Source organism: Bos indicus x Bos taurus, chromosome 15 (assembly GCF_003369695.1).
Source record: "Bos indicus x Bos taurus breed Angus x Brahman F1 hybrid chromosome 15, Bos_hybrid_MaternalHap_v2.0, whole genome shotgun sequence".
In the NCBI taxonomy this organism is placed as follows: domain Eukaryota; kingdom Metazoa; phylum Chordata; class Mammalia; order Artiodactyla; family Bovidae; genus Bos; species Bos indicus x Bos taurus.
In genome coordinates, this window is record NC_040090.1 from 1,995,849 (window position 1) to 2,021,084 (window position 25,236).

The following is a 25,236-nucleotide window of genomic DNA, read 5'->3' on the forward strand; positions in this document are numbered from 1 at the left end:
AGCTGGAGTGTGTGTATGTATACACAGATACCTGTATATACGCATACATAGATACCTATAAACATCTGCATTTGAAGCATAACAATCTTAACTCTGGAATTTATTGGCTAAAATACAGCAAATAAAGAGCCTCTTAGTACTAATATATAACCTTTCTTCAAATTTGGTTTATCTTTCCTTACTATTAGCCTTTAAGCTTTTAATTTAAAATAATTGTAGATTTAACTTAATGCCTTTTGCTTCAGCACAATTACTGAAAAATTCTTTTTATTCCCCTTCACAAAGAGTTCCTATTCTTTTCATTAATTCCTGAGTATGTCAATGCAAATAGAAAAATTGTTAGAAGATTAGCCAAGTTTATAAAAACAGTAATTGCCATCTAACTGTAAAGCTCATTCCACAAATCATAAATTATCAGCTAAAGATGAAGAAGCATATTCAAGGAGATTAAGTGACTTGCCCAAGGTCACTTAGTAAGCAGTAAAAAGCAATGCTTTTTTCCTATTTTGCCTTGTAAGAGGAAGTGATTACAGTCAATCCAAGTCTATTTACTGACACTTGAAGTTACTGTACAAGTCACTTTGCTGTTTCCTTGATCAAGAAAAACAAAGGTAGGTTAAACAGTTGATTACTGGGAATTTATTGGGAGAAATGTTATTTGGAAAACAGAGCTGAAATCAAGGTCAGAAGGCACTTGACCAGGGTTCAGTGATCACACATTTCAAAACTTGAAATGTCTTAAAGGATAAAGTTTCTCAATTACTTTTTAAAATGTATCACTCTGAAAATCTGTAAACCGTGCATACATCTGACAAACCTCCACTAATTCATGCATTATCCCCCTTTACTGAAATCCATGTCTCATTTTTCTTTATAAATCCTGGCTCAGCACACTACCAGACCCAATTATTTGCTAAATCAAGGTTTACAGAGCTGAAATGCTGTAGGAGTCCTTCGATTTCCAGGGTATGTAGTAAATTGAAAACATGTAACAAAAAAATTATTAAAGTGAAAATTTACCAAACAATCCAATCAAAACTGCATAATTTAAAATATACAGTTAAGAAATAGTTCTGAGGCTTAAAGAACACTATGATCTTTTATGATACTGGATGAGAGAGAAATGGACTTTTAAGAATTAAGACTTTTCTTTCCTCCCCACAAAGAATACTGTGGAGAAAAAAACTGAAGGGATTTAATTAAGTCATCCTTATCCAACTTCAACTGTTGTAACGTTTACATTGTGGAAATAAAAGTACTCTGTACTTTTTTGACAGAAGTTAGGGAACATTAATAAATCATGAGAGCTGGTAAAACTAACACAAGATTTTCTCTAAGTAAAAGTGATGAATCAGTGGGAGGGAAAGGTGCTAAGGAGATATAGCCATATATAACTTTCAAATGGGTAGGTGAAAATGGAAGGAAATTTTAAAAGATTAAGTTATTAACCTTCCGGTGTATGGTTATAGAAAAAATTAAAAGTCCAATTTGGCAGAATTTACACGAAAAACTCCACTACACAGTAGTTCTACCTCTACTATAGAACAGGCTCCTCTGTCCCTGGGATTCTCCAGGCAAGAACACTGGAGTGGGGTGCCATTTCCTTCAACTACGTAACTCCAGTAGAGGTTTAACTACTCCGTAACTACACACAGTAGAGGTATATAATAGGCAGCATATCACTGCTCAAAACAAACACTTTCAGTATTTCCTACGTACCATGCTTTGAATTAAGTGCTGCACTTAAGTCTCACAAACTCATCTCATTGAGCTTAACATTATCTCCTACAGATAATGAAACTGAGGCACAAGCAGTTTAACCTGTCCAAGGAATTTATATCCAAATAAGGCCAATGACATCTTTTCAAATCTATGATAGTAAAAACTGTTTAAATTTTTTGTGTCTATGAAATTTATTTATAGCAATTATTAATAGAATTCTAACTGCAGCTCAATCATTTATAATTACAAATTTTTGTTGTCCACAGAAATTTAATTTACACAATTCTCTAAATTATGTTAATTGGTGAAAGTCGCTCAACTGTCCGACTCTTTGTGACGCCATGGACTATACAATCCACGGAATCCTCCAGGCCAGAATACAGGAGTGGGTAGCCTTTCCCTTCTCTAGGGGATCTTCCCAACCCAGGGACAGAACCAGGTCTCCCGCAATGCGGGCGGATTCTTTACCAGCTGAAAGAAAGTGAAGTCGCTCAGTCGTGTCCGACTTTTTGCAACCCCATGGACTGTAGCCCACCAGGCTCCTCTGTCCATGGGATTTTCAGGCAAGAATACGGGAGTGGGTTGCTATCTCCTCCACTTTACCAGCTGAGCCACATGTTAATCAAGTAACATCCAATAATTTGAAAGCACATCTAAAACACAATATACCTTTGAATGTTACTTCTTTCTGAGAGTCTTCCAAGACAAGTACGCCACGATCAGAGACTTCACTTTTAATTGTGGAGTAGGTGTGTTTCAAATTTTAAATTGACCGGGCCTGTGTAAGCCAAATATTGTCAGGATCTCTACTGGGGAGGTAGGGTGGCGGCGGCGGCAGGGGCATTTAACATTGATTTCTCCCCTCACCTTCAATTTTTCCTGCTTTCACTTAAAATTTTTCACTTGAAACTCAAAAAGCCACAAAAGTCTTCAGCAACTAATTCCACGCCTAATGTTCTTCATTTGTACAATTTACAAACACGTGTGCTTCACTACTTTAGGCACAGAAACATTTTAATGAACCACTTAAAAAATATGTAGATTCCTGGTCATCTTGGTTCTTCTACGACCTCTCGGGAAGAATTCCTTTCATATTATTCAAAATTTTAAGGACGAAATCCCTATATTAAAACACATCCAAAAACACACACTAGTGTGTGCCTCAGTTTTATCTATAGGAGATAATGTTAATTAAGCTCAATGAGATGAGTTTGTGAGACTTAAAGTGCAGCACTTAATACAAAGCATGAGACGTAGGAAATATTCAAAGTTTTTGTTTTTGACAGTCGTCAAAAAAATAAACACGCATTTCAGAGTCTACACTTTAAATTGGCAAGCCACGTTTTTATCCCACTAATGGTTTTTTTTTTTTTTTTTTTTTTTTAAGAAAACCAGTGAAAAGTAATGTGAAAATTTAGTACGTTAACAAACAAACAAACAAACTGCATAACGATCCCAGTACAACTGAGACTGATCAGGAGGGAAGGGTGGGGGAACGACCTCATCCTGCGCGCTGAGAGCGAAAACCCCGCCGCCGGTTTCCCAGCCCGGACGCCCCGTAACAGCGCAGGCCGCCGCGCAGGGGAAGGGGCCGGCGGTCAGAGGGCGCGCGGACAGCCCGGGCCGGCGGGGCCGAGCGGCAGAGGCGCGCCCCGCGGGGGCCGCTGAGACGGGAGCGGGCGGCGGGGCGCGGGCGAGCGGGCGGCGGGGCGCGGGCGGGCGGGCGGCGGGGCGCGGGCGGGCCGGCGGCGGGGCGCCGAGCCGGCCGGCAGGGGGCAGAGCGGCGGCGCGTCACGTGGGGCGGCCGCTACGGGAGCCGCGAGGGCTGCGCGGGCGGAGGGGGGTCGCTCCCACCGCCGCGGAGACGGCGTTACTCACAGCAGGCGCGGGCTCCTCTTGCCCTGGGCCGGGGACGGCGGCTTCGCGGCCTGGGCCGGCTGCCCCGGGGCGTCGGCGGGCCTGGCGCTGGGGCTGCTCCTCCGCCGGCGCGGGTATTCGGCCTTCCTCCGACGGGACACGGCGGCGGCGGCGGCGGCGGCCGCGGCGGCGCGGCCCCGGTCCCGGCCTCCCCTCAGCACGCGGCTGCTGGGGGGCCCCGCGGGCGGCGCCGCCGCCGCCTCGGGGGGCTGTGGCTGGGGCTCGGCCGCCGCCGGCCCCCCTCCCTGGTCCTGCCGCTCCGGGGGTCGCGGCTCTTCCGTCTCCCCCGGCATCGGGACGTGTCCGCCCCCCCACCCCCTGGTCCCGGCGGCGGAGGCGGCGGCGGCGGCGGCCGCGGCGCTGCTCCCCCCGCCCCCCGGAGCGGCCGGCTCACTCACTCTGCGCGCCTCTCTCCCCCCTCCCCTCCGCCCGGCTCCGAGGGCGCCCCCCCCGCCCCCTGCCACTCAAGGGCCGGTAGCGCTGGCGGCGCGCGCGCGCGCCCGCCACAGGCGCACAGCGGGCCAATCAGGAGGAAGGAGCGGCTCCTTGGCCCCGCCCCTCGCGGGTTTTCACGTCGCGGTGTCCCGGGCTTCCGCCCACCCCCACCCCGGCCTTCCACCAATCAGGAAACGGCTCCAAGGGAGCGCGCGAGGTTTCCTTCCCCGCGCACCCGTTCTCACCGTTAAACGGCTGCGTCTCGCGACAATCCCAAAGTGACCTTTTCCGCCCCCCCCCAACCTCCGGAGCTCAACGCGCGCCCGGGACAGTGGAGGGGCAGGCCTCGCGAGGGGGCGGGTGGGAAACGCACCTCCTTCCCCGCCTCGCGCGCACCCTGGGCTGGCTGCGCGCGCACCTGCCGCCCTAAGGAGCCTCTAACGCCACAAGGGCTTTCTATCCTTCTCCCTTAAACCGCGGAGGGAGCCTCGGCGTCCTTCCGCCTCCACCCCGGCCCCACTTTCCTGTCTGTGGCCTTTCTGTCCCCAGCGCCGCGAGGTCTTGCGGGGAAGAAGGGGGGGAATTTTTTTTTTTTTGAGCTGTTGCTTCTCCTTTAAGAAAAAAAGCCCCGTCGGCCGCCGGATGAAAGTCTCTGAAAAAATGGCGGCGGTGGAACAGAGGCGGGGTCGTGAGGGCAAGGAGGACCCGCCTTCTGGCGCATGCGCCTGGTCAGCTCGCTCCGAGGCATCCTGGGAAGTGAAGTTCCGCTTCCCCCTGAGCCTTCGGAAGACAGATGGCAACCCCGAGGCGGAGAGGATGCTGGGAGGCTTTGACCGTTGCGCGCTGGGAGAGGTAGTCGACTGTCCCGTTAGTTCGAATTCGCTCTTCCGGGAGGCGGCGTTTCCGGGTTGGGCCTGAGCGACCGCCCGCATCCGGGTACGACTACCGAGCCAGTCGCTGGTTGGAGTCGCCTGGCAGAGTTTTCCGTAACTTTTCGCTCGGTGTTGGCGAACCATGTCAGGGTGGCCACGCAGTAACCCTCACCTCTGGTCAGACGGCGCCGCCGCGGGGACCGGCCAGCGTTCACATGCATCTGCACTATCCCAACTTCTGTGCGCGTCTGGAGGTCAGGAGTTGACTGGTCCCGTCGGCTCTTGGTGGGTCTGGCACAATTCCTGCCCCTCATCCGATCCTTAATAAAAGTTTGTGGAATGACTTGTGGAATTGCTTTTTTCCCCTGGATATCAGGGCTGAGGACTGGCACCCGCTGCTTAGGCTTGCCTGTGCCCCCGGGTTGGAAGGAAGAGTGGTGAAGCATTGTTAGCGTGACTCTTGTGACCTCCCCAGACATCTGAAGGCTTCCCACCACCACCTCCCTCCACTCCCCACCCCGAAACCATCTGCTGCTGCGGTTTTTAAATGTCGCTGCTACACAGGAAGCACGGTCAGAACTGCAGCTTTGTAAGAATTTCTTTTTCCACCAGCGTGTGCAACTCAATGACTAGTGCATCAAACGGGAGTTTCCATTTGCTCATCTACCGAGTTGCCTTCGGTGATGGCTCTGAACTTCTTGCATTGCTTCCCTTTTTTTTCCCTTTCCTCCATTATAATGAAGGAGCGATCTGCAGGAATACTTCTCAGTTCCGGAAACGAAAGCACCCAGGGTTAAAAATCTCCAAAGTGAGTGGCTGGAAACAAGCTCTCAGAATCCAATTCTACATTTCACATGAATCATTTAGTTGAACTGCAGATGGAGTCCAATATTTTGCAAGCCAAGTGCTGAAGAGCCTTTTTCCTTCCAGTGCTTTGGCTCAGTTACCACTTCAGATTGGGCAAACGTTCATCTTCTCTGTGGAGTGTTTTGCACTTTGATGGGGCTGAAGGCATTTCAGTTGTAAAAACTGGCATAGTGTGGGTAGGAGTTTTTCAAAGCTGTGTTTGCAGTGAGCAGACTTTTGGAATGACGCTGACATCCAATGGCTGCGAAAAGTAATGCAGAGGTGGGATCTCCTTTACGTTAAAAAATAAAAAAGTTTTTAAGAGTCACAAAGGAAGGGAGAATGAGTTATTCCTTTCAGTTAACCGTAAAAAAAGACCACTGGGTTGTAGAGGAAAGAACACAGGCTTTGACATTAAATCTATTATATGTATTATAGTAAGTAGCAAAGCTACTTACTAATTGTGTTAACTTTAGCAAATTTTTATTTCACTACTGGTAAGAATGGGGCTAATATCTATTTAACAAGACCATAGTTTTACTTCTTTATGTACGGCCACCTTATAGCAGACCTTTTGAAATTGCTTTATTTTATTCAAGGTGAATAAAATGCCAGTAGCCAAAAAACAGGGAAAGCTGACCCCAGTGTCACTTTTGAGAGAAATTAAGGCCATATAACTAGACGGCAAGTGTGCATGACTGAAACATCTGCCCCTAAGAACCTGGTGTCAAATCTGCCAGTTTCATTCTTCATGACACTGCTAGATGATTGCATTTTAAACCACTGAAATAAACCTGGCCGGAGAATCCAACAGTAAGCCTGGTCCAGAGAATCCTGTTCTGCCTTTAATGGGTTGATGATCTATTTAGAAAAGCAAATAAGTATAATTTCTGGATAATTGGGTAAATAAAGACAGCAAAATGAATTGAATGCTAGTTAACTCTGATGGAAATTTTATGAAGGAGATTATGCTTCCATGGTCTTTCAGCATCATAGAAAAAAAAAAAATCAGGATCTTTCACAGCAGTCTACCCTACCCACTCTGGGAAAGAAACACAAATACAAATCTGCCATTCCCATGAATTCAAGATAAATCCAGGCACATAGTAGGTTCTCAAATTTTTCAAAATTAATTTTGCTTCTTTATCACCTTGGCCAATGCACAACCAGAACTCAAATCCAACAACCAATCTTTCTATGTCTCAGTTTTTAAAACTCTGACTTAGAAAAAAGAAAAAAAAAACTCATCAAAAGAGAGGAAAGTGAAGTCGTTCAGTCGTGTCCAACTCTTTGTGACCCCGTGGACTGTAGCCCATCAGGCTCCTCTGTCCATGGGATTCTCCAGGCAAGAATACTGGAATGGGTTGCCATTTCCTTCTCCAGGGGATCTTCCCAGCCCAGGGATCAAACCCAGGTCTCCTGCATTGCAGGCAGATGCTTTAACCTCTGAACTACCAGGGAAGAAGCTCAGAGGTTAAAGAGAGGAAGTGCTAAGCAAATACAGGAACCAAAAAAGGGTTGTAGAGGCTGCTTCACGCTGGCTCATTCAGTCCCTTTGTGGTCCTCTTCTCCAGCACATGCCAACACAGCGCTCTACAACCTGTGTGCGGGACCAGGGCATCTCGGCTGTGAGGCAATGGAGGAACTGGGTGAGTGAGGAGCTTCTTGGAGGAGCAACTCGAAGGGATTGAAGACTTGGCTGCCATCTCCATGTGTGGTGGGGTGTACTTCTAGCCAGATGGAGGATAGTGTTGGAAGATTTTCTTTTCACTGCTTTCCTGACCTCAGACCAACCAAGAGTGAAGCATGAGGAACTATGTTATTTTGGGGAACTATGGGTTTGCTGTTTTTAGAGGCACAATAGGCAAAGAATTTGGTACTAACCACAGAGTCAACTCTGCACAAATATTTTCGAACTGAATTGTGCTTGAAATCGTGATTTTGTTAGGAGCATTTTAGCTCCTTGGGGGGCTGCGAGGAGATCATAGCGGGGCTACAGAGTCGGTAAGTTCAGAAATGTGATTTGGGGGGGGTGGAGAAATAGGGGGCACTGGGTAAAGGGTGTCACAAGGAGAATAAACGGACTAGAAGTGTGAGAATGAGGGATCCGCAAAGGGTGGAGAAAGGCCAGAGTTTTTCATCTGTTCCATCGTTGAGCATTAAATCAAGAAGACACAGCACTGTTACTCCAGCGCCTTCATTGCTAAGCTTTTTACTGAGAGCAGCTCTGAAGGAACAGATGACCACGGCCTGCAAATACAATACCTCCTTCCACGCCAAAGCAACTGAAACCAGCACTGAAACCGTGGGCCGCATTGCTCAGAGAGACCCCTGATTTCAGACCTTGGGCGTGCCGTCAGGCTTGTCATTCTCGGGACTCATGCCATATCCTTTGCCAATTTTTGTTGCCATCATGCTTACAAACACTGAGTCACTAAACTTTACCCAGTGTCCAAGCTGTATAATTCCATGGTGTCTTGGGTGGTAGTATGTCAAAAGTGCAAATGACAGCAACAAAAAAAATCTTGCATATTGTCTTTTTTTTAAAAATGTGTTTTGAGAGCTAGAGGAGTAGAGGAAAGAAGAAAGGCAAATTACAGAAGGGAAGAGATGTTAATGAAAAGGAAAAGGGTATTTAATATTAAAATGTGAACTGTTTTGGAAGGAAAGTCTATTTTAATACGTGGAGTAGAATATATTTTGAACTTGGGGTAGAATCCCAATTCTTATCCTGTGTGAGGGTTGGAGAGATTCATGTTTTTGGCTGAGTTCCACCCGAATCCAGCTCTGCTTTTTTAGGGATATGTCATGGCTTTCAAGGAGAAGGCAATGGCAACCCACTCCAGCACTCTTGCCTGGAAAATCCCATGAATGGAGGAGCCTGGTGGGCTGCAGTCCATGGGGTCGCTAAGAGTCGGACACGACTGAGCGACTTCCCTTTCACTTTTCACTTTCATGCATTGGAGAAGGAAATGGCAAACCACTCCAGTGTTCTTGCCTAGAGAATCCCAGGGACAGGAGAGCCTCATGGGCTGCTGTCTATGGGGTCGCACAGAGTCGGACACGACTGAAGCGACTTAGCAGCATGGCTTTCATGGAGAAGAAAATGGGAACCCACTCCAGTATTCTTCCTGGAGAATCCCATGGACAGAGGAGCCTGGTGGGCTACAGTCCGAGGGGTGGCAAGAGTCAGACACGACTGAGCAACTAAAGAGAAAGATGGCTTTCATGTCGTAATTGGAAAGGGAACTAATCCTTATTCAGTGACTTAAGCTGAAACTCTACATTTTTATATATGTTAATCACGTTAGTGTTCCAAACAATGCTCTGAAATACGTAGTATCCACGTCTTTTTCTTTCAAATAAGGAATCAAAAAAACAAAATAACTTGTTCAGCGTCACCTGTAGGAACACCTGACTAAATGACTAAACCAAAGCCTGATTAAGTGACAAGGTGTTCCTTTAGAAGTCTGTTGGCCCTGGTGTTCCAGCCAATATGACAACCCAGATAATTAAAAGATTAAAAAAAGATAGATTGGTGCAGTTTCACATTTCCTCAGCAGGATGAATGGCAGACGAATTTGGTCCCGAAATACAGAAAGTACCAGGTGGCCTGGAGGCAGCGCTCACGCGTGCCAGCCAGGCGGCCGGACCTCACCAAGCCATTAACAACCGCACCTCAGCCACTCCTTCAGACGATCGGCAGCTCAACGTCCACCAGAAAGACTTGGGTGGGTCTGTCTTCTCCCACGTGGGGAAGCAGTGGGGAGGACGAGTCAGCCCAGCGGGCCACTATTTCCTCTTGGCAGCGTTGCCCCCATTGTGGGTAGTCTATGTCCACTAGGGAGATCTCACCCAAATCTGAACCAGGAGCAAACTGTAGCTCTGAACAAAGTCATTACAATCCACTGAGACACTCAAGAGACCTCCCTTAATTCTTTTCCTGTGAATGTTGACATTGCTGGATTTCCTCAGACAAAGGGCTATAAAAATGAATGGTAGAGTTTTCAGTCTGATACCCCCAACCCTGCAGCAGTAATCTCTTATTTGTCATACATTTGAAATTCAGTTCAGTTCAGTTCAGTCACTCAGTCGTGTCCAACTCGTTGCGACCTCAGGGACTGCAGCACGCCAGGCCTCCCTGTCCATCACTAACTCCCGGAGTTTGCTCAAACTCATGTCCGTCGAGTCAGTGATGCCATCCAACCATCTCATCCTCTGAAATTAGTCATCTTCAAATTACAGAATCTGGCCAAAAGGCAAGATAATCTCAGAGTGTTGGTGATATGTATACGCATAGGAAACAGGAAGAGAAAGGGCTGTTAACTCATGACTGAAAGGAGTTTTAGTAACTCTGGTTAGCTGGTGCTTGTAAGGGTAACCTACTTTTAGGGAGATGGCTTGCTTCTCTTGTAGAGGGTCTTCACTCTCCTCTCATCTTTTTTTAAAATTTATTTAATTGGAGGCTAATTACTTTACAATATTGTAGTGGTTTCTGCCATACATTGACATGAATCACCCATGGGTGTACATGTGTTCCCCATCCTGAACCCCTCTCTCTCTCCCCTCATCTTTATTGTAAATGCTTTGTTATTTTGAATCCGAGAGGAACCATGACTTCTGTTTTCAGTAAAGCTTAGGAAATAGAAAAGAAAGAAGCTGTATCTTAATAGAGGGCTACAGAATAAAAATATGGAACTCAGAAATTTGGCATTCAGTCTGAGAGAAAAAGTTTTGTTTTCTATTTCTATCTTAGTTTTCTTTAAAAAATTAAGAAAAAACCTTTTATTATAGAGAATTTTAAAATTTACAAGAGGAAAAAAAATACTTAAATCTGATGTACTCCTAAGTCACCTTAAACAGTTAACAACTCTTGGTCAATCTTACTTCATTTATACATCCACCCATCTTCTACTCCTAGATTATTTTAAAGTAATTTCAGGCATTGTATGATTTCATCTATAAACATATATATATAGTTATGCAAGTAACCCTAATATCATATCCATAAAATTCTTAATAGTAATTCCGGATGGACAGGGAGGCCTGGCCTGCTGAAATTCATGGGGTCGAAAAGAGTCAGACTGAGCGACTGAACTGAACTGAATGTCATGAGTTACCATTATCACACCTAAAATATTAACAGAAACTACAATATTATCAAATATCCTTGTCACACCTGAAATACATTAACAGTGCTTACTACTTATTGAATTTTCAGTCACTGAAATTAGTCACTATTTCTAATTCTTTCTTCTTTGGTTCTTGCTTGTTTATTTAAGATTGATCTACTACTGCTACTGCTAAGTCACTTCAGTCGTGTCCAACTCTGTGCGACCCCATAGACGGCAGCCCACCAGGTTCGCCTGTCCCTGGGATTCTCCAGGCAAGAACACTGGAGTGGGTTGCCATTTCCTTCTCCAATGCATGAAAGTGAAAAGTGAAAGGGACGTCACTCAGTCGTGTCCGACTCTTAGAGACCCCATGGACTGCAGCGTACCAGGCTCCTCTGTCCATGGGATTTTCCAGGCAGTAGTACTTAGTTATAAACTTCTTGAATCTTTTTTAACCTATTGGTCCCCCTCTGTCTCTTCTTTTCCACTAAAGTTTATTTGTTGAAGGATCATTAGCCCTGAAGAGTTTAGCTCAATTTGTTTATGTCCAAAATGGTGCATACAATTCAATATATTTGTGAGACAGATGCTTGAGAAAGATCTGTAGAAGATTTCATCTGTAAAAACAATGATCAGATCTTTTCTTATGCCATTAAGAAATACCCATCCCCCAACATCGGAAATGAAATCATTTTTTAATGACCTGTAAAGTTCATTTTCCCCATCTGAAGACTTTAGAGCTAGGTAGAGCTTCAGTCATGTCTGACTCTGTGCGACCCCATAGACGGCAGCCCACCAGGCTCCACTGTCCCTGGGATTCTCCAGGCAAGAACACTGGAATGGGTTGCCATTTTCTTCTCCAATAGGTAGATCCTTTAGGAATAATATAATCCAGTGTTTTGTAAAGTTTAAAACGCTACGGTCTCTGATAAGAAATTCACTGGAGGTTCACTCCTGGGTGTGGATCTGCAATTTAAAATCTACTATTGTGATACAATTGCTTCATTATGTGGATGAGAAAACAGCCTCAGAGAAGCACATGTCATGGAAAGATGACCCAGAGAATCCACATGGAAAAGAGGTCTGGCATTTCTGACTTGGAGACGTCAAGGATCAGATAGTTCAGGATCAGCCAGGTTCTGCATTCAGTAGACTGTGTTTAGTCGCTCATATCTGACCCTTTGCAACCCTGTGGACTGTAGCCCACCAGGCTCCTGTGTCCATGAGATTCTCCAGGCAAGAATACTGGACTGGGTTGCCATTTCCTCCTCCAGGGGATTTTCCCGATCCAGGGATTGAAGCTGCATCTCCTTGCATCTCCTGCATTGGCAGGAGGACTCTTTGCCCTCTGAGCCATCAGCTGGCACTCAGGAGCAGTGTGACCTTACACAAGATATTTTTCTCTTTCTTAATCTACAAAATAAGGACAATACTATCACTTGACTCAAAGTATTAGGATGACTAATACATAAATATATAACTATTATATATATCATACAATATATTAATATTATATTCAATTTATATTTATATGAATAATGTAAATAAATATGTCCTGTGTTGATTTTATTAATTATTACTATTAATTTCCTGAAAACAGAAAGTTGATAGTGTAATACTCATACAAGAAAGTCCGTTGGTTTCTCCTAAGAAAACTACAAGAGAAACAAATTTCAACTGTTTGGACTGAAGCATCTTGTTCGATCTTGCAGTATGTTTCCAATTAATCCATTTTTCTCCCCACACTTTAAAAGACAGAGTACCAATACCTTGAGAATTTTGTTACATGCTGGGGATATTAAGGAAAAAAAAAAAAACTTCAGGATTAAGAATCAGTTTTACTGTACTGGTATGTTTGGGAAAACTGTAAAATAATTGCTTATATTTTTCTGATAGGAAAACAGGTAGCATTTACACCTAGAGTCTATTATACAGAGCGAAGTAAGTCAGAAAGAGAAAGATAAACATTAAATATTAACGCATATATACGGAATCTAGAAAGACGGCACCGATGAACCTGTTTGCAGGGCCGCAGGAGATGCAGACGTAGAGAACATGCTTGTAGACACAGCGGGGGCTGGAGATGATGGGAAAAACTGAGAGTGGCGTGGAAGCATATACATTAGCGTATGTGAAATTAGACGGCCAGCGGAAATTCGCTGTATGATGCAGGGAGCTCAAATCCATTGCCCTGAGACAGCCTAGCAGGGTGGGGTGGGGAGGGAGGTGGGAAGGAGGTTCCAGAGGGGGGCCATGTGTATACGTATGGCTGATTCATGTTGCTATATGGCAGAAACCAACACGATATTGTAAAGCAATTATCCTCCAATCAAAAATAAGTAATTTAAAAATGTATTTTAAATTTACACATTTCCTTGGCTGTGCCAAGTCTTAGTTGCGCACATGGAATCTTTGATCTTCAGTGCGGCATGTGGGATTTAGTTCCCCGACCAGGGGTTGAAACCAGGCCCCCCGCATTGGGAGTGCGGGGTCTTAGCCACTGGACCCCCAGGGACGCCCCTGTTTACATTTCTCTAATTGGAGATCTTCGTGGGTGATCGACTCTCAATGATAAAAATGAATATGGGGCAATATAGAAAGTCAAAGTGAAGAGGAACTCAAAAGCCTCTTGATGAAAGTGAAAGTGGAGAGTGAAAAAGTTGGCTTAAAGCTCAACATTCAGAAAACGAAGATCATGGCATCTGGTCCCATCACTTCATGGGAAATAGATGGGGAAACAGGGGAAACAGTGTCAGACTTTATTTTTCTGGGCTCCAAAATCACTGCAGATGGTGACTGCAGCCATGAAATTAAAAGACTCTTACTCCTTGGAAGGAAAGTTATGACCAACCTAGATAGCATATTCAAAAGCAGAGGCATTACTTTGCCAACAAAGGTTCATCTAGTCAAGGCTATGGTTTTTCCTGTGGTCATGTATGGATGTGAGAGTTGGACTGTGAAGAAGGCTGAGTGCCGAAGAATTGATGCTTTTGAACTGTGGTGTTGGAGAAGACTCTTGAGAGTCCCTTGGACTGCAAGGAGACCCAACCAGTCCATTCTGAAGGAGATGAGCCCTGGGATTTCTTTGGAAGGAATGATGCTGAGGCTGAAACTCCAGTACTTTGGCCACCTCATGGGATGAGTTGACTCATTGGAAAAGACTCTGATGCTGGGAGGGATTGGGGGCAAGAGGAGAAGGGGACGCCAGAGGATGAGATGGCTGGATGGCATCACTGACTTGATGGACGTGAGTCTGAGTGAACTCCGGGAGTTGGTGATGGACAGGGAGGCCTGGCGTGCTGTGGTCCATAGGGTCGCAAAGAGTCGGACACAACTGAGCGACTGATCTGATAGAAAGTCAAACTGTAGAGTGAGACTATGTGATTGAACGCAGCTGTCGGAAATAAGAGATAGGCTACAGTATGCAGAGGGCATTAAACACCTCCTGGTAAAACAGACCATATTCTTGAAGTCAAATAAGGAGTAAGGGAGGATGTTTGAGTTTAGATTTAACTCTTAACCTAGGAGAAGAGGGAGATAAATGGCGGCATAGTGGGGATACTCAAGAGGATAATTATTCTAGAAGATGTGCATAGTCCATATCATGATTCCCTTGTATCTTTTGATATAGATGCCTTGTTGGAGGAACTGGAATACTCTACATTCCAGGAAAGTGATGAATACTCCAAGGCAGCTTCTCCTCCCCTGGATCAGCATTCGAGAAAGGAGAGTAACCTTGATGAGACTTCAAAGGTCCCTTCCGTTCCTGATGACACGAATCCCTTTCCAGTAAGTTTTCATTTATTGAAGTATCTTGAATATACCTATTTGAGTGCATTTCTGAAAATTAATTGTATCTCAAATAAAATTATGCAAAAAGGAGAATCACATATCCAAGAGACAGAAAAAACCTTCTCCTTAAAAATTAAAAAAAAATTTTTTTTAAATGATAAAGGTGGTTGTTTTTGGAAAGAGGAGGAGCACTGAGAAAAGTATCATAGAAGAATAAGTCTTTGGAAACTTTTTTTTTCTTATTAGAGCCTGGAGCTGGCAGAGTATTGTGTAATTCACTTGGGATATTCTGATATCACCATTTGGGTATCAGACATGCATGTTGCAGTTTGATTGGAATGTCGCTCAGTAAGGCCAGAGATCACCTGGGCAAGGCCAGGTGACAGTTTAGCTAAATCTTGTCAGGATGGCTTTTTTAGGGTATTCACTTTCTGGCTCTTCTTTTCTGCTGAATATATTAGGAAATTCAATTATTTGTATATGCAGAGGTGAGGAAGCTCTAAGGAACCAACACAAAAAAACTACACTCAGGAAAGATTATGAATTAACCTCCCCGGAAATCCAATTTATTAACTTCTGGTTAGAATTTAAAGGATCAAGTAGAGCAGATATGAATAACATTTGTTGATACATGTTGATATATATCCTTCCCTATGGATAAGTCTACATGCATCTACTTTATAATTGGAAGCTTACTTGGTGAGAATGGGTTACTATAGGAGGAATCAAGAAGATGCTTTTCATATCTGGTGTTTCTGAACGATGATTTTTTTTCTTTTTGGCCACACTGTTCTGCATGTGGGATCTTAGTTTCCCGGCCAGGGTTTGAACCTGTGCATCCTGCACTGGAAGAGTGGACTCTTAAGCACTGTAGCACAGGGAAGTCCCTGAACTACGGTATTCTGACCCATCCTTGCACACCATATGAAGTCACCAGTAGCACAGACTTGAAATCCGGGCCTGTGGGAAGGCTTCCTCTTTAACCGCTCTTCCTTCCAGCTATGCTGGTACAGTTTTCAGGACACACATTTCTCTCTTTTCTAGGGAGCCATTGTCTCTGTTCTCACTGTGAGGTATACCCATAGACTCCTAACTGGCCCCCTCACCTGACCCCCTGCAATTTCTTCTCCAAATTGCAGTCAGGATAATCCTGTAACACTTAAATCAGATCACCTCATTCTCCTACTCAGAACCCCGCGATGAATTCTCGTCTCATTTGCAGTAAAAAGCCAGTCTTCACACCGACCTGATTCATGGGTGACCATATGTCTTGGTTCACTTGGAAGAACCTGGGTTTTTGCTTATTTTCTTGACATCCTCTTATTGACTTTACCTTTTACCCCAGATTTTCCATATTTTTGTGACATTTTAAAAATTAGTATTAGCTTTAAAGTAAGCCAGCATGGATTATAAACCCCCATTTGGTTCTTCTGGCTTCTCTCACAGTCTCCTGTGGGAGTATATAAAACACATGTGCCGTGAGCGGAGTCCTTATTTTATTATTGCTGTTGTTCAGTCGCTGAGTTCTGTCTGACCCTTTGCAGCCCCATGAACTGCAGCACGCCTGGCTTCCCTGTTCACGCTCTCCTGGAGCTTGCTCATACTCGTGTCCATCGAGTTGGTGATGCCATCCAGCCATCTCATCCTCTTTCAGCCCCTTCTCCTGCCCTCAATCTTTCCCCGAATCAGGGTCTTTTCAAATGAGTCAGCTCTTCGCATCAGGTGGCCAAAGTATTGAAGTTTCAGCTTCAGCATCAGTCCTTCCAATGAATATTCAGGACTGATTTCCTTTAGGATGGACTGGTCGGATCTCCTTGCAGTCCAAGGGACTCTCAAGAGTCTTCTCCAACACCACAGTTCAAAAGCCTCATTTCTTTGTGCTCAGCCTTCTTTATGGTCCACCTCTCACATCCGTACATGACTACGGGAAAAACCATAACTTTGACTCTATGGACCTTTATCAGCAAAATGATGTCTCTTTGTAGGTTTGTCATAGCTTTTCTTCCAAGGAGCAAGGATCTCTTAATTTCATGGCTGCAGTCACTGTCCACAGTGATTTTGGAGCCCAAGAAAACAAAATCTGTCACTGTTTCCATTTTTTCCCCATCTATTTGCCATGAAATGATGGAACCAGATGTCATGATCTTTGTTTTTTGAATGTTCAGTTTTAATTATAGCTGGATCTAATAGATGTGGTTTAGTCGCTAAGTCATGATCGACTCTTGGTGACCCCACGGACTGTAATCCACCAGGCTCCTCTGTCCATGGGATTCTCCAGGCAAGAACACTGGAGTGGGTTGCCATTTCCTCCTCCAGGGGATCTTCGCCACACAGGGATCGAGCCTGGCTCTTCTGCATTGTAGGTGAATTCTTTGCCAACTGAGCTATAAGCGAGGTCTAGGATCTAAGAGATGACTAATGACAATGACTAGTCTCTCATTTCCTGATCCTGTTAAGACAAAATCTAACTGGCAGCACCCTTTGGAGGGTGATACTCATGGTGCTGGCTGTTATAGCTAGAGCTCAAGCACAGCAGTCAGTGGCAGCTGACTCCTCTGGGTTTACGTGGTGGCAAGAAAAATGAGGAGATATTTTTTCCCCTGCTGGCCACCTGTCATAGCACTGCTTGTGCCCTGCTGTGGTCTGTGAGATCATCTGTGAGATGCAGAGAGTCTCCTCAGGGTCAGAGAGAAATACAGGAAACCATGGCTTAACGTCACACACATCTTGCTGAAGAAACGGAGGCTGAGCACTCTTGCCATAGGGTACAGATCAGAGCACATCAGTCGCTCAGTCGTGTCCGAGTCTTTGCGACCCCATGAATCGCAGCACGCCAGGCCTCCCTGTCCATCACCAACTCCCGGACTTCACTCAGACTCACGTCCATCGAGTCGGTGATGCCATCCAGCCATCTCATCCTCTGTCGTCCCCTTCTCCTCCTGCCCCCAATCCCTCCCAGCATCAGAGTCTTTTCCAATGAGTCAACTCTTCGCATGAGGTGGCCAAAGTACTGGAGTTTCAGCTTTAGCATCATTCCTTCCAAAGAAATCCCAGGGCTGATCTCCTTCAGAATGGACTGGTTGGATCTCCTTGCAGTCCACAGTTCAAAAGCACCAATTCTTCACTGCTCAGCTTTCTTCACCGTCCAACTCTCACATCCATACATGACCACTGGAAAAACCATACCTTTGACTAGATGAACCTTTGTTGGCAAAGTAATGTCTCTGCTTTTCAATATCTAGGTTGGTCATAACTTTCCTTCCAAGGAGTAAGCGTCTTTTAATTTCATGGCTGCAGTCACCATCTGCAGTGATTTTGGAGCCCAGAAAAATAAAGTCTGACACTGTTTCCACTGTTTCCCCATCTATTTCCCATGAAGTGATGGGACCAGATGCCATGATCTTCGTTTTCTGAATGTTGAGCTTTAAGCCAACTTTTTCACTCTCCTCTTTCACTTTCATCAAGAAGCTTTTGAGTTCCTCTTCACTTTCTTCCATAAGGGTGGTGTCATCTGCATATCTGAGGTTATTGATATTTCTCCTGGCAATCTTGATTCCAGCTTGTGTTTCTTCCAGTCCAGCGTTTCTCATGATGTACTCTGCATATGTTAAATAAGCAGGGTGACAATATACAGCCTTGACGTGCTCCTTTTCCTATTTGGAACCAGTCTGTTGTTCCATGTCCTGTTCTAACTGTTGCTTCCTGACCTGCATACAAATTTCTCAAGAGGCAGATCAGGTGGTCTGGTATTCCCATCTCTTTCAGAATTTTCCACAGTTTATTGTGATCCACACAGTCAAAGGCTTTGGTATAGTCAATAAAGCAGAGATAGATGTTTTTCTGGAACTCTCTTGCTTTTTCCATGATCCAGTGTTCTTGTTAAAGCAGTTTTATCACTGAGTGTATACTAAAGATGTTAGTTTTATTATTTGGTAATGTTTTTAAATTCTGTAATGAACACTTCCAGCAGCATTTGGCCCAAATCCAAACCAAAACCAAAACTACACGTTTAACTGTCTCAATAAAGTTGATGTTTGGGACTCCTCTGGTGGTCCAGTGCTTAAGCATCTGCCCCCTAAGTGGGATCTATTTATGCTTAACTTTTGAAGTAGATCTTGATGCTTCTTCATAATATTTGTGTCTTCTAGTTTTTGAACCAACAATGATATTTCTACTCCCCGCTGCCCCATGTTGGATGATAAATATTAACAAAGTTGAACAAATACTTTGTGCAGAATACACCCTCATCATCATCTCTTCTTTTTAAAAAAGCTTTATGATTTATTTATTGGTTGTGCTGGGTCTTCATTGCTGCGTGTTGGTTTTTCTCTAGTTTCAGTGGGCTTTCTCTTGTCAAGGAACATGGGCTATAGGGAGTGCAGGCTTCAAGATTGGGGCACCTGGGCTCAGTATTTGTCCGAGGATTGAACCCGTGTTCCCTGCTTGGCAGGCAGATTCTTAACCACTGGATCACCAGAGGAGTCTGATCATCAACTTTCTTGAGACAATTAAATGTGTAGTTTTGGTTTTGAGAAGTTAATACTTAAGAAGAACGTGCCAGGTGATGATTCAGTATGTGAAGCTGCAGGAGGTGTGTTTACACGCCATTGTGATACACACCTTCCATACGGACCAAATGACTCTCCTCAATTAATTTTGCTCATTTTCAATTCTAAGTTTTCTTGTGCTTGTAACTAAAGTGAACTAGTGATAATTAATTGACTCCTTTTGCAAGCCACCAGATAATGTCAGATTAAATCAGTTAGAGGCCTCAATTAGAAACTTTAGTTCCAAATTGGTTTAATTGTTACAGCTCATTCAAAGGACCACAGAAAAGTACTTAGAAGTTTATTCTTCTGTCTAAAATGAAACATCTGATATTGCTAATGCCATTGTAAATTTAGTTGAAAGGTTCAACAATGGAGATCAATGTTGTTTTGAGGGGGTGATAATGCTGATACAAATTTTGATGGAGCACAGCCTAATGGTAAAATCAATGTTTTTTTCATACTTGAAAGCCTGTGGAGCAGATAGGTAGTTGGAACTGGTCGTGATGTGCACAAAATTCATGACTGCATCCAAATAAGCTTCTGTATTCTACCAATAAGAATAGAAACTGTGGTTCTTAAAATTTACAAAGTCTCTCTCTATAAATATTTACACACAATCAGTGGAGAAGGAAATGGCAACCCACTTCAGTATTCTCGCCTGAGAAATCCCAAGGACAGAGGAGCCTGGTGAGCTACAGTCCGTGGGGTCACAAAGAGTTAGACATGCCTGAGCAACTTATCACATGTGCACACACACACACAATCAGGGTGTGTGTGTGTGTGTGTGTATCTCATCTACAAAACTTTTGTGACAGAAGCTGTTGTTGAATCTAAAAATATATATTAGCATGGCTGTATATATTTTCTCTATTCATTGCCTGCCATCAACTGGGTTTTAGAAATGTCTGAGCCTTTGAAAAGCAACTTTGTAAAGCAACCTCAATGGAGGCCATGTTATGGGCAAAATCAGTTGGAAATATTTAATCAGATTATTTAATGCATGTAGCATGAAAATTCAGCTTTTGAAGTTTTTAAACAAGTTGCAATTATGTGCAACAAAGTTTGCAAAAAGGAAGTAGCTCAGATTTCTCCTTACAAAAGCCTGGGAGGAAATGAACCAATCAAAAGATGAGCCCTCAAACATTTTCATGACCTAACTTGAAAATCATGTTTTGGAAACATCTCAACTTTGATGGACCTCCTGATTTTAGTTGAATAAATTTATATTCCCATCAGAATGGGTTGAAATTGTGAAGGCCTATGATTTTGCAGTATCTACATTTGATGAAACGTTAGAAGGCATCATTTAAGACCTCTGTCTTGTAAAAATATCGAAGAAAGTTGTGCTGAATGGAGGCAGAAATACTGCACATGTGAAAATATTGGAGCTGAAATATTTACACATTTTAATACAAAAAATAGGATTGAGAATATCTTCCACTCAGCAGAATCTGCTCCAAACTTAAAGGTTCATCACCATCTAGACAGGGAGTATCTTCTCAATTAAAATTATTATGGGCTATGGAGAAACAGTGTCAACAATTTCAGATATATTAACGGTAAGACACAGCTTCAAAGAAGACTGCAATTTAATAAAAAGTGTAAAAATAAATAAGATCATGTTGAAAAAAGGCATTTTTTCAGAAAAATTTTAGCATCATGATGTTAAAGACAATGGCTAAGTAGCCAATTAAGATATGCATACATATATCTCAAAAATATTTACTTGTGCCATTTTAAAATGCTCAAGTAATCAATATAAAAAGTCTAAAAATTTTTTTGCTTTCATGTTCATAGCTATGTGTCATTTTAAAATGTTCTAGAAAATTTTATTTTGAGTAGAATTAGTTGATTGGTCTACCAATATGATAAAATAAAAATATTGGTCCATAAATACACATTTTAAAAATTAATGTAATATTAGTTATTTTTAGTACTCTCATTTGCAAGGACTTCCTTGGTGGCTCAGCTGGTAAAGAATCCGCCTGTAATGCCGGAGTCCTGGGTTGGATCCCTGGGTGGGAAGATCCCCTGGAGAAGGGAATAGCTACCCACTCCAGTGTTCTGGCCTGGAGAATTCCATGGACTGTATAGTCCATGGGGTCACCAAGAGCCGGACAGGACTGAGCGACTTCCACCTCACGTCACTCTCAAACGTGTCGCAGCCTGAATAATAAAGTATGTGTTCGCCGACCTGCATGAACTGGGCCCTGACTTCTTGTCTCACTGGTGTGCTCTACTCAGGCCACGTAGGTGCTCGACCGCGGTGCCCGTGACATCTGCACAGAGTCCTCATTCCCTTAAGTCCTTGCCCAAGCACTCCTTCCCAACCAATATATCGGTGGACGCCATCCGTCCCGCTTTCCTCGTCTCCCTTGTTGTTGTTTGGTCTCTAAGGAGCGTCTGACTCTTTGTGACCCTAGACGATAGCCCCCACCAGGCTCCTCCATCCATGGGATCTCCAGGCAAGAATACTGGCGTGGGTGGCCGTTTCCTTCTCCAGGGGAACTTCCTGACCCGGGGATCAAACCTGCATGTCCTGCGTTGGCAGGTGATTCTTTAGCAGTGAACCACCAGGGAAGCCCCTTTCTTATCTCCTACCCATCATCAATGTTTATTATTTTTTTACATATTAATCATATGTCTCTCACCACCGTAATGTAAGGCTCAGGAACAATTTCTATTCTTTTGTTTTGTTTTTTGACTCCTGCATCCCCTAGCCCTCACACCTGACAGGCACTTAATAAATATTTGCTCATGAAATAAACTACGGGTCAGCTACCCTTTAGAGTCACTCCTTATTTTTTCCCGTGTGTTAAATTGAACCGCGTTGTACTCTTCCCCGACTCCGTCCTGTATAGTTCCAGGGGCTTCGCCCTGACTCATGTTGTTTTGTGGTTCTTTTCTGAGAGGGGTGGCGTCCCTGTTTCAGTGCTTTGAGGGCGGGGTGGGTTGGGTGGTCCCTGTATTTGATCACAAGCCAGCTACTGTGCTGAGCATTTGGCCTTTCTCTATGGGACGGCTGCTACTCCTCTGCCTTGTGAAAGATTTGACATATGCTAGTCGTCAGTCCCCTTTAGAAGCTCCAAACATCTTCTAACTCTGGCTGTGGGTAAGTACTAGGATTCTTTTTAAATTTATCTTTTATTAAAAAATTTTATTGAAGCATAGTTGATCTACAATGTTGTGTTACTTCCTGATGTGCAGCAACGGGATTCAGTTATCATCTACACACATGTATGTATGGGGTTGCACAGAGTCGGACACGACTGAAGTTACTTAGCAGCATGTATGTATTATCTATTTCTTTTTCATAGTCTTTGCCATGATGGTTTATCACAGGATACTGAATATAGCTCCCTGTGCTTTACCGCGGGACTTTGTTGTGTATCCAACATGCAAATAATGAGAAATTCATTCTTTCTTCTTCTCTGTCACTTGCGTGTCTTAGGTGCAGCTTGTGTATACTACCGAAATCCAGGGACCCAATGTCTACAGGTATTTTTCTTTTTCATTAAATATTTTAAAATGAAGGATACTAGAGAATTGTTGTCAACCTATGTCTGGGCCATCATTTGCTTTCTCAAGTGTTTGTTACTAGCATTCCTATTTCCCGCCCCTCATTCCACGGTCTGTGAGCAGTGGTGGAATTCTGCCCGCTGACACGTGGCGGTTTCTCAGGGAGCCTGGCTTCCAGACGGGTCATCTTCTCATCCGCGCGGGTGGGCGCTGTTGTTTCCTAACCTCCTGACAAAATGTAAACAGCCCGAGTCATCACAGGTGCTATGACCCAGCTATTCCAGACACCGTGCTTCCGTTCACTAAAGAGAAAACAGCCAAAGAAATGTCAGCAAGACACTGACAAAATCAGAGCCAGGATCAGGGCGGAACTAAGACAGTGGTTTCCATGGCAGATTGATGAATACATGTGGTTTTTGTTCTGTTGCTAAGTCGTGTCTGACTCTGCAACGCCATGGACTGCAACACGCCAGGCTCCTCTGTCCTTTACTGTCTCCCGGAGTTTGCTCAAATTCATGTCCATTGAGTCAGTGATGTCATCCAACCATCTCATCTTCTGTCGCCCCCTTCTCCTTTGCCTTCAATCTTTCCCAGCATCAGAGTCTTTTCCAATGAGCCGGCTCCTTGCATCAGGTGGCCAAAGTATTGGCGCTTCAGCTTCAGTAGCAATCCTTCCAATGAATTTTCAGGGTTACTCAACATTTATTTAGCGGTGGAGGGATTTCCTTTTAATAAAAGTTACATATTGCTGCAGATTCTATTTACTAAATGATTTTTTCTGGGCAAGGCAGAGTTTGACGATCTAAAAAATTAAAGGGCCACTGTTTCTGTTCATCAGACAGCATTCTGGGAAAGAAATCAAAGGGTTTAAAATGTAAATGCTAAAGCTTCACACTTGGTGAAGAGAACTACACCACATTAGCGTGGTTTCACAATTGCAACCAGTAACTCACACGTGGCACAAAGATACAAGGAGGGCCTGTGCCCTATTCTGAAGCCTTGGCACGACTTCCCATCTTAGGGGGCTTTCTGTTCATGTGAGAGTGAAGCCAACTTACTAATACCTATCGCCAGCTTATTCCAGTGCTAGGAAGCTGCCTGCTGGGTGTGCCCCTTAGGCCTTCCCGTCTCTTTCCTTTGTCAAAAGAAAAAAAAAAAAAGCAAAACATTAAGTACGTGGTACACTGTAGCTTCTCGCTTAATATTTTTTTATATTGAAGAAACCAAGACTTGAATGGAAACGCTAGTAGACACAGGGATATCTAGTATGAAACCCAGCCCGACCGGTGGCCACTTTGCCGTGTATCTGGCCTCGTGACCCGCTGATGGAGCGGCGTCCTAACTTCCGGGCGCCTTTCCTCTGAGTACAGATCTTTGGGGAGAAGGAAATGGCAGCCCACTCCAGTGTTCTTGCCTGGAGAATTCCAGGGGCAGAGGAGCCTGAAGGGGTCACAAAGAGTCGGACACGACTGAGTGACTCACACACACACACAGATCTTTGGGCCAGGAGAGCTGACCCCTGCGGGTGGGGTTTTACCAGCTCCAGGGCCGTAGGCTCCCACCGGCTGCAAACAGTGGAAGGCGCTGGGCGAGACTGGGCGGGGCGGGTGGGGTGCTGGGGGGAGAGGGGTGCAAGGCAAGGCCGTTTAGGGCGCGTGCTCGCCCAGGCTCTCTCTCCTCAGTGTCTCTCCTTTTACGGCTTCTGATTCCCTCCTCTGCCTGGGAACCTGGGCTCCCGGGGCTTGGTAACTTTGCCTCTGCGTTTTGTGCCTTTGACTAACGGCTTCTTGCTGAACCTGATCTCTGAGCTCCCTCGGTGTTTCCTGTCTGCTTCTGAGCTCTCCATCACCCGTGTAATTAAATTGCTGAATTAAATTCCTTCTGCTTACTCTCAGTCTTTGAATTTTCCTGAGCAGATCTCAATCGATGCAAATACCACTACTGAAGGATACTCACCATGTCGATCTGTGTAGGAGAGTGATATGAAATGCAGGTGACCTAGTCAATATGTAGCGGGCTGATCCAAACCCGGGGCTCATAAAATTCGGAGCCCACAAGGCTTCCGTGTGCAGATTCAGCATGAGACACAGAAGCAAGATTCCTGCTTGCTGTTTCCACCATTCCCTCTGACTTGCTTAAATTAACCAAACATTACTTTCAACCTTGAAAGTATGTTCAATACCAGGTGTGGATATAACAATACGATGATTTTTAGAAATACATCTTTTATATGACCCGAAATAATTTTAGTTAAGAGTAGGGAGGGACACTTCATAAACATATTGCAGAGGAATAAACAGGGGAAAAAATAAAGCCCTTCACTTGGTAAGTCTTGAACTCAACTTTTATATTTGTATTTTTTTATGGTTTATCATAGGATTTTTTTCTTAATTGGGGGATACTTGCTTTACAAAGTTGTGTTTGTTTCTGCTGAACAACAACGTGAGTTGGCTCTAAGTATACATATGT

The 25,236-nt window shown here is 44.3% G+C and overlaps 2 protein-coding genes across 4 annotated transcripts in view; one reads left to right on the forward strand and one right to left on the reverse strand.

Annotated features, from left to right (window-relative positions):
* The window catches only part of ZFP91 (ZFP91 zinc finger protein), a 39,550-nt gene extending 35,603 nt beyond the window's left edge, over positions 1 to 3,947 (reverse strand). For both annotated transcript variants that reach the window (XM_027562250.1, XM_027562249.1), the window contains exon 1: positions 3,601 to 3,947. In XM_027562250.1, the coding sequence (XP_027418051.1) occupies positions 3,601 to 3,932 (332 nt within the window). In that variant the 5' untranslated portion in view covers positions 3,933 to 3,947. The remainder of the gene's footprint in view (positions 1 to 3,600) is intronic.
* A 3,354-nt stretch (positions 3,948 to 7,301) lies between these two features.
* The window catches only part of LPXN (leupaxin), a 41,691-nt gene continuing 23,756 nt past the window's right edge, over positions 7,302 to 25,236 (forward strand). The window contains exons 1-3 of one of the 2 annotated variants that reach the window (XM_027562253.1): positions 7,343 to 7,441; positions 14,538 to 14,695; positions 22,700 to 22,746. In XM_027562253.1, coding sequence (XP_027418054.1) covers positions 7,429 to 7,441; positions 14,538 to 14,695; positions 22,700 to 22,746 — 218 coding nt within the window. In that variant the 5' untranslated portion in view covers positions 7,343 to 7,428. Of the gene's footprint in view, positions 7,442 to 14,537; positions 14,696 to 22,699; positions 22,747 to 25,236 lie in introns of both variants that reach the window. The other variant, XM_027562252.1, reaches the window with a different exon arrangement.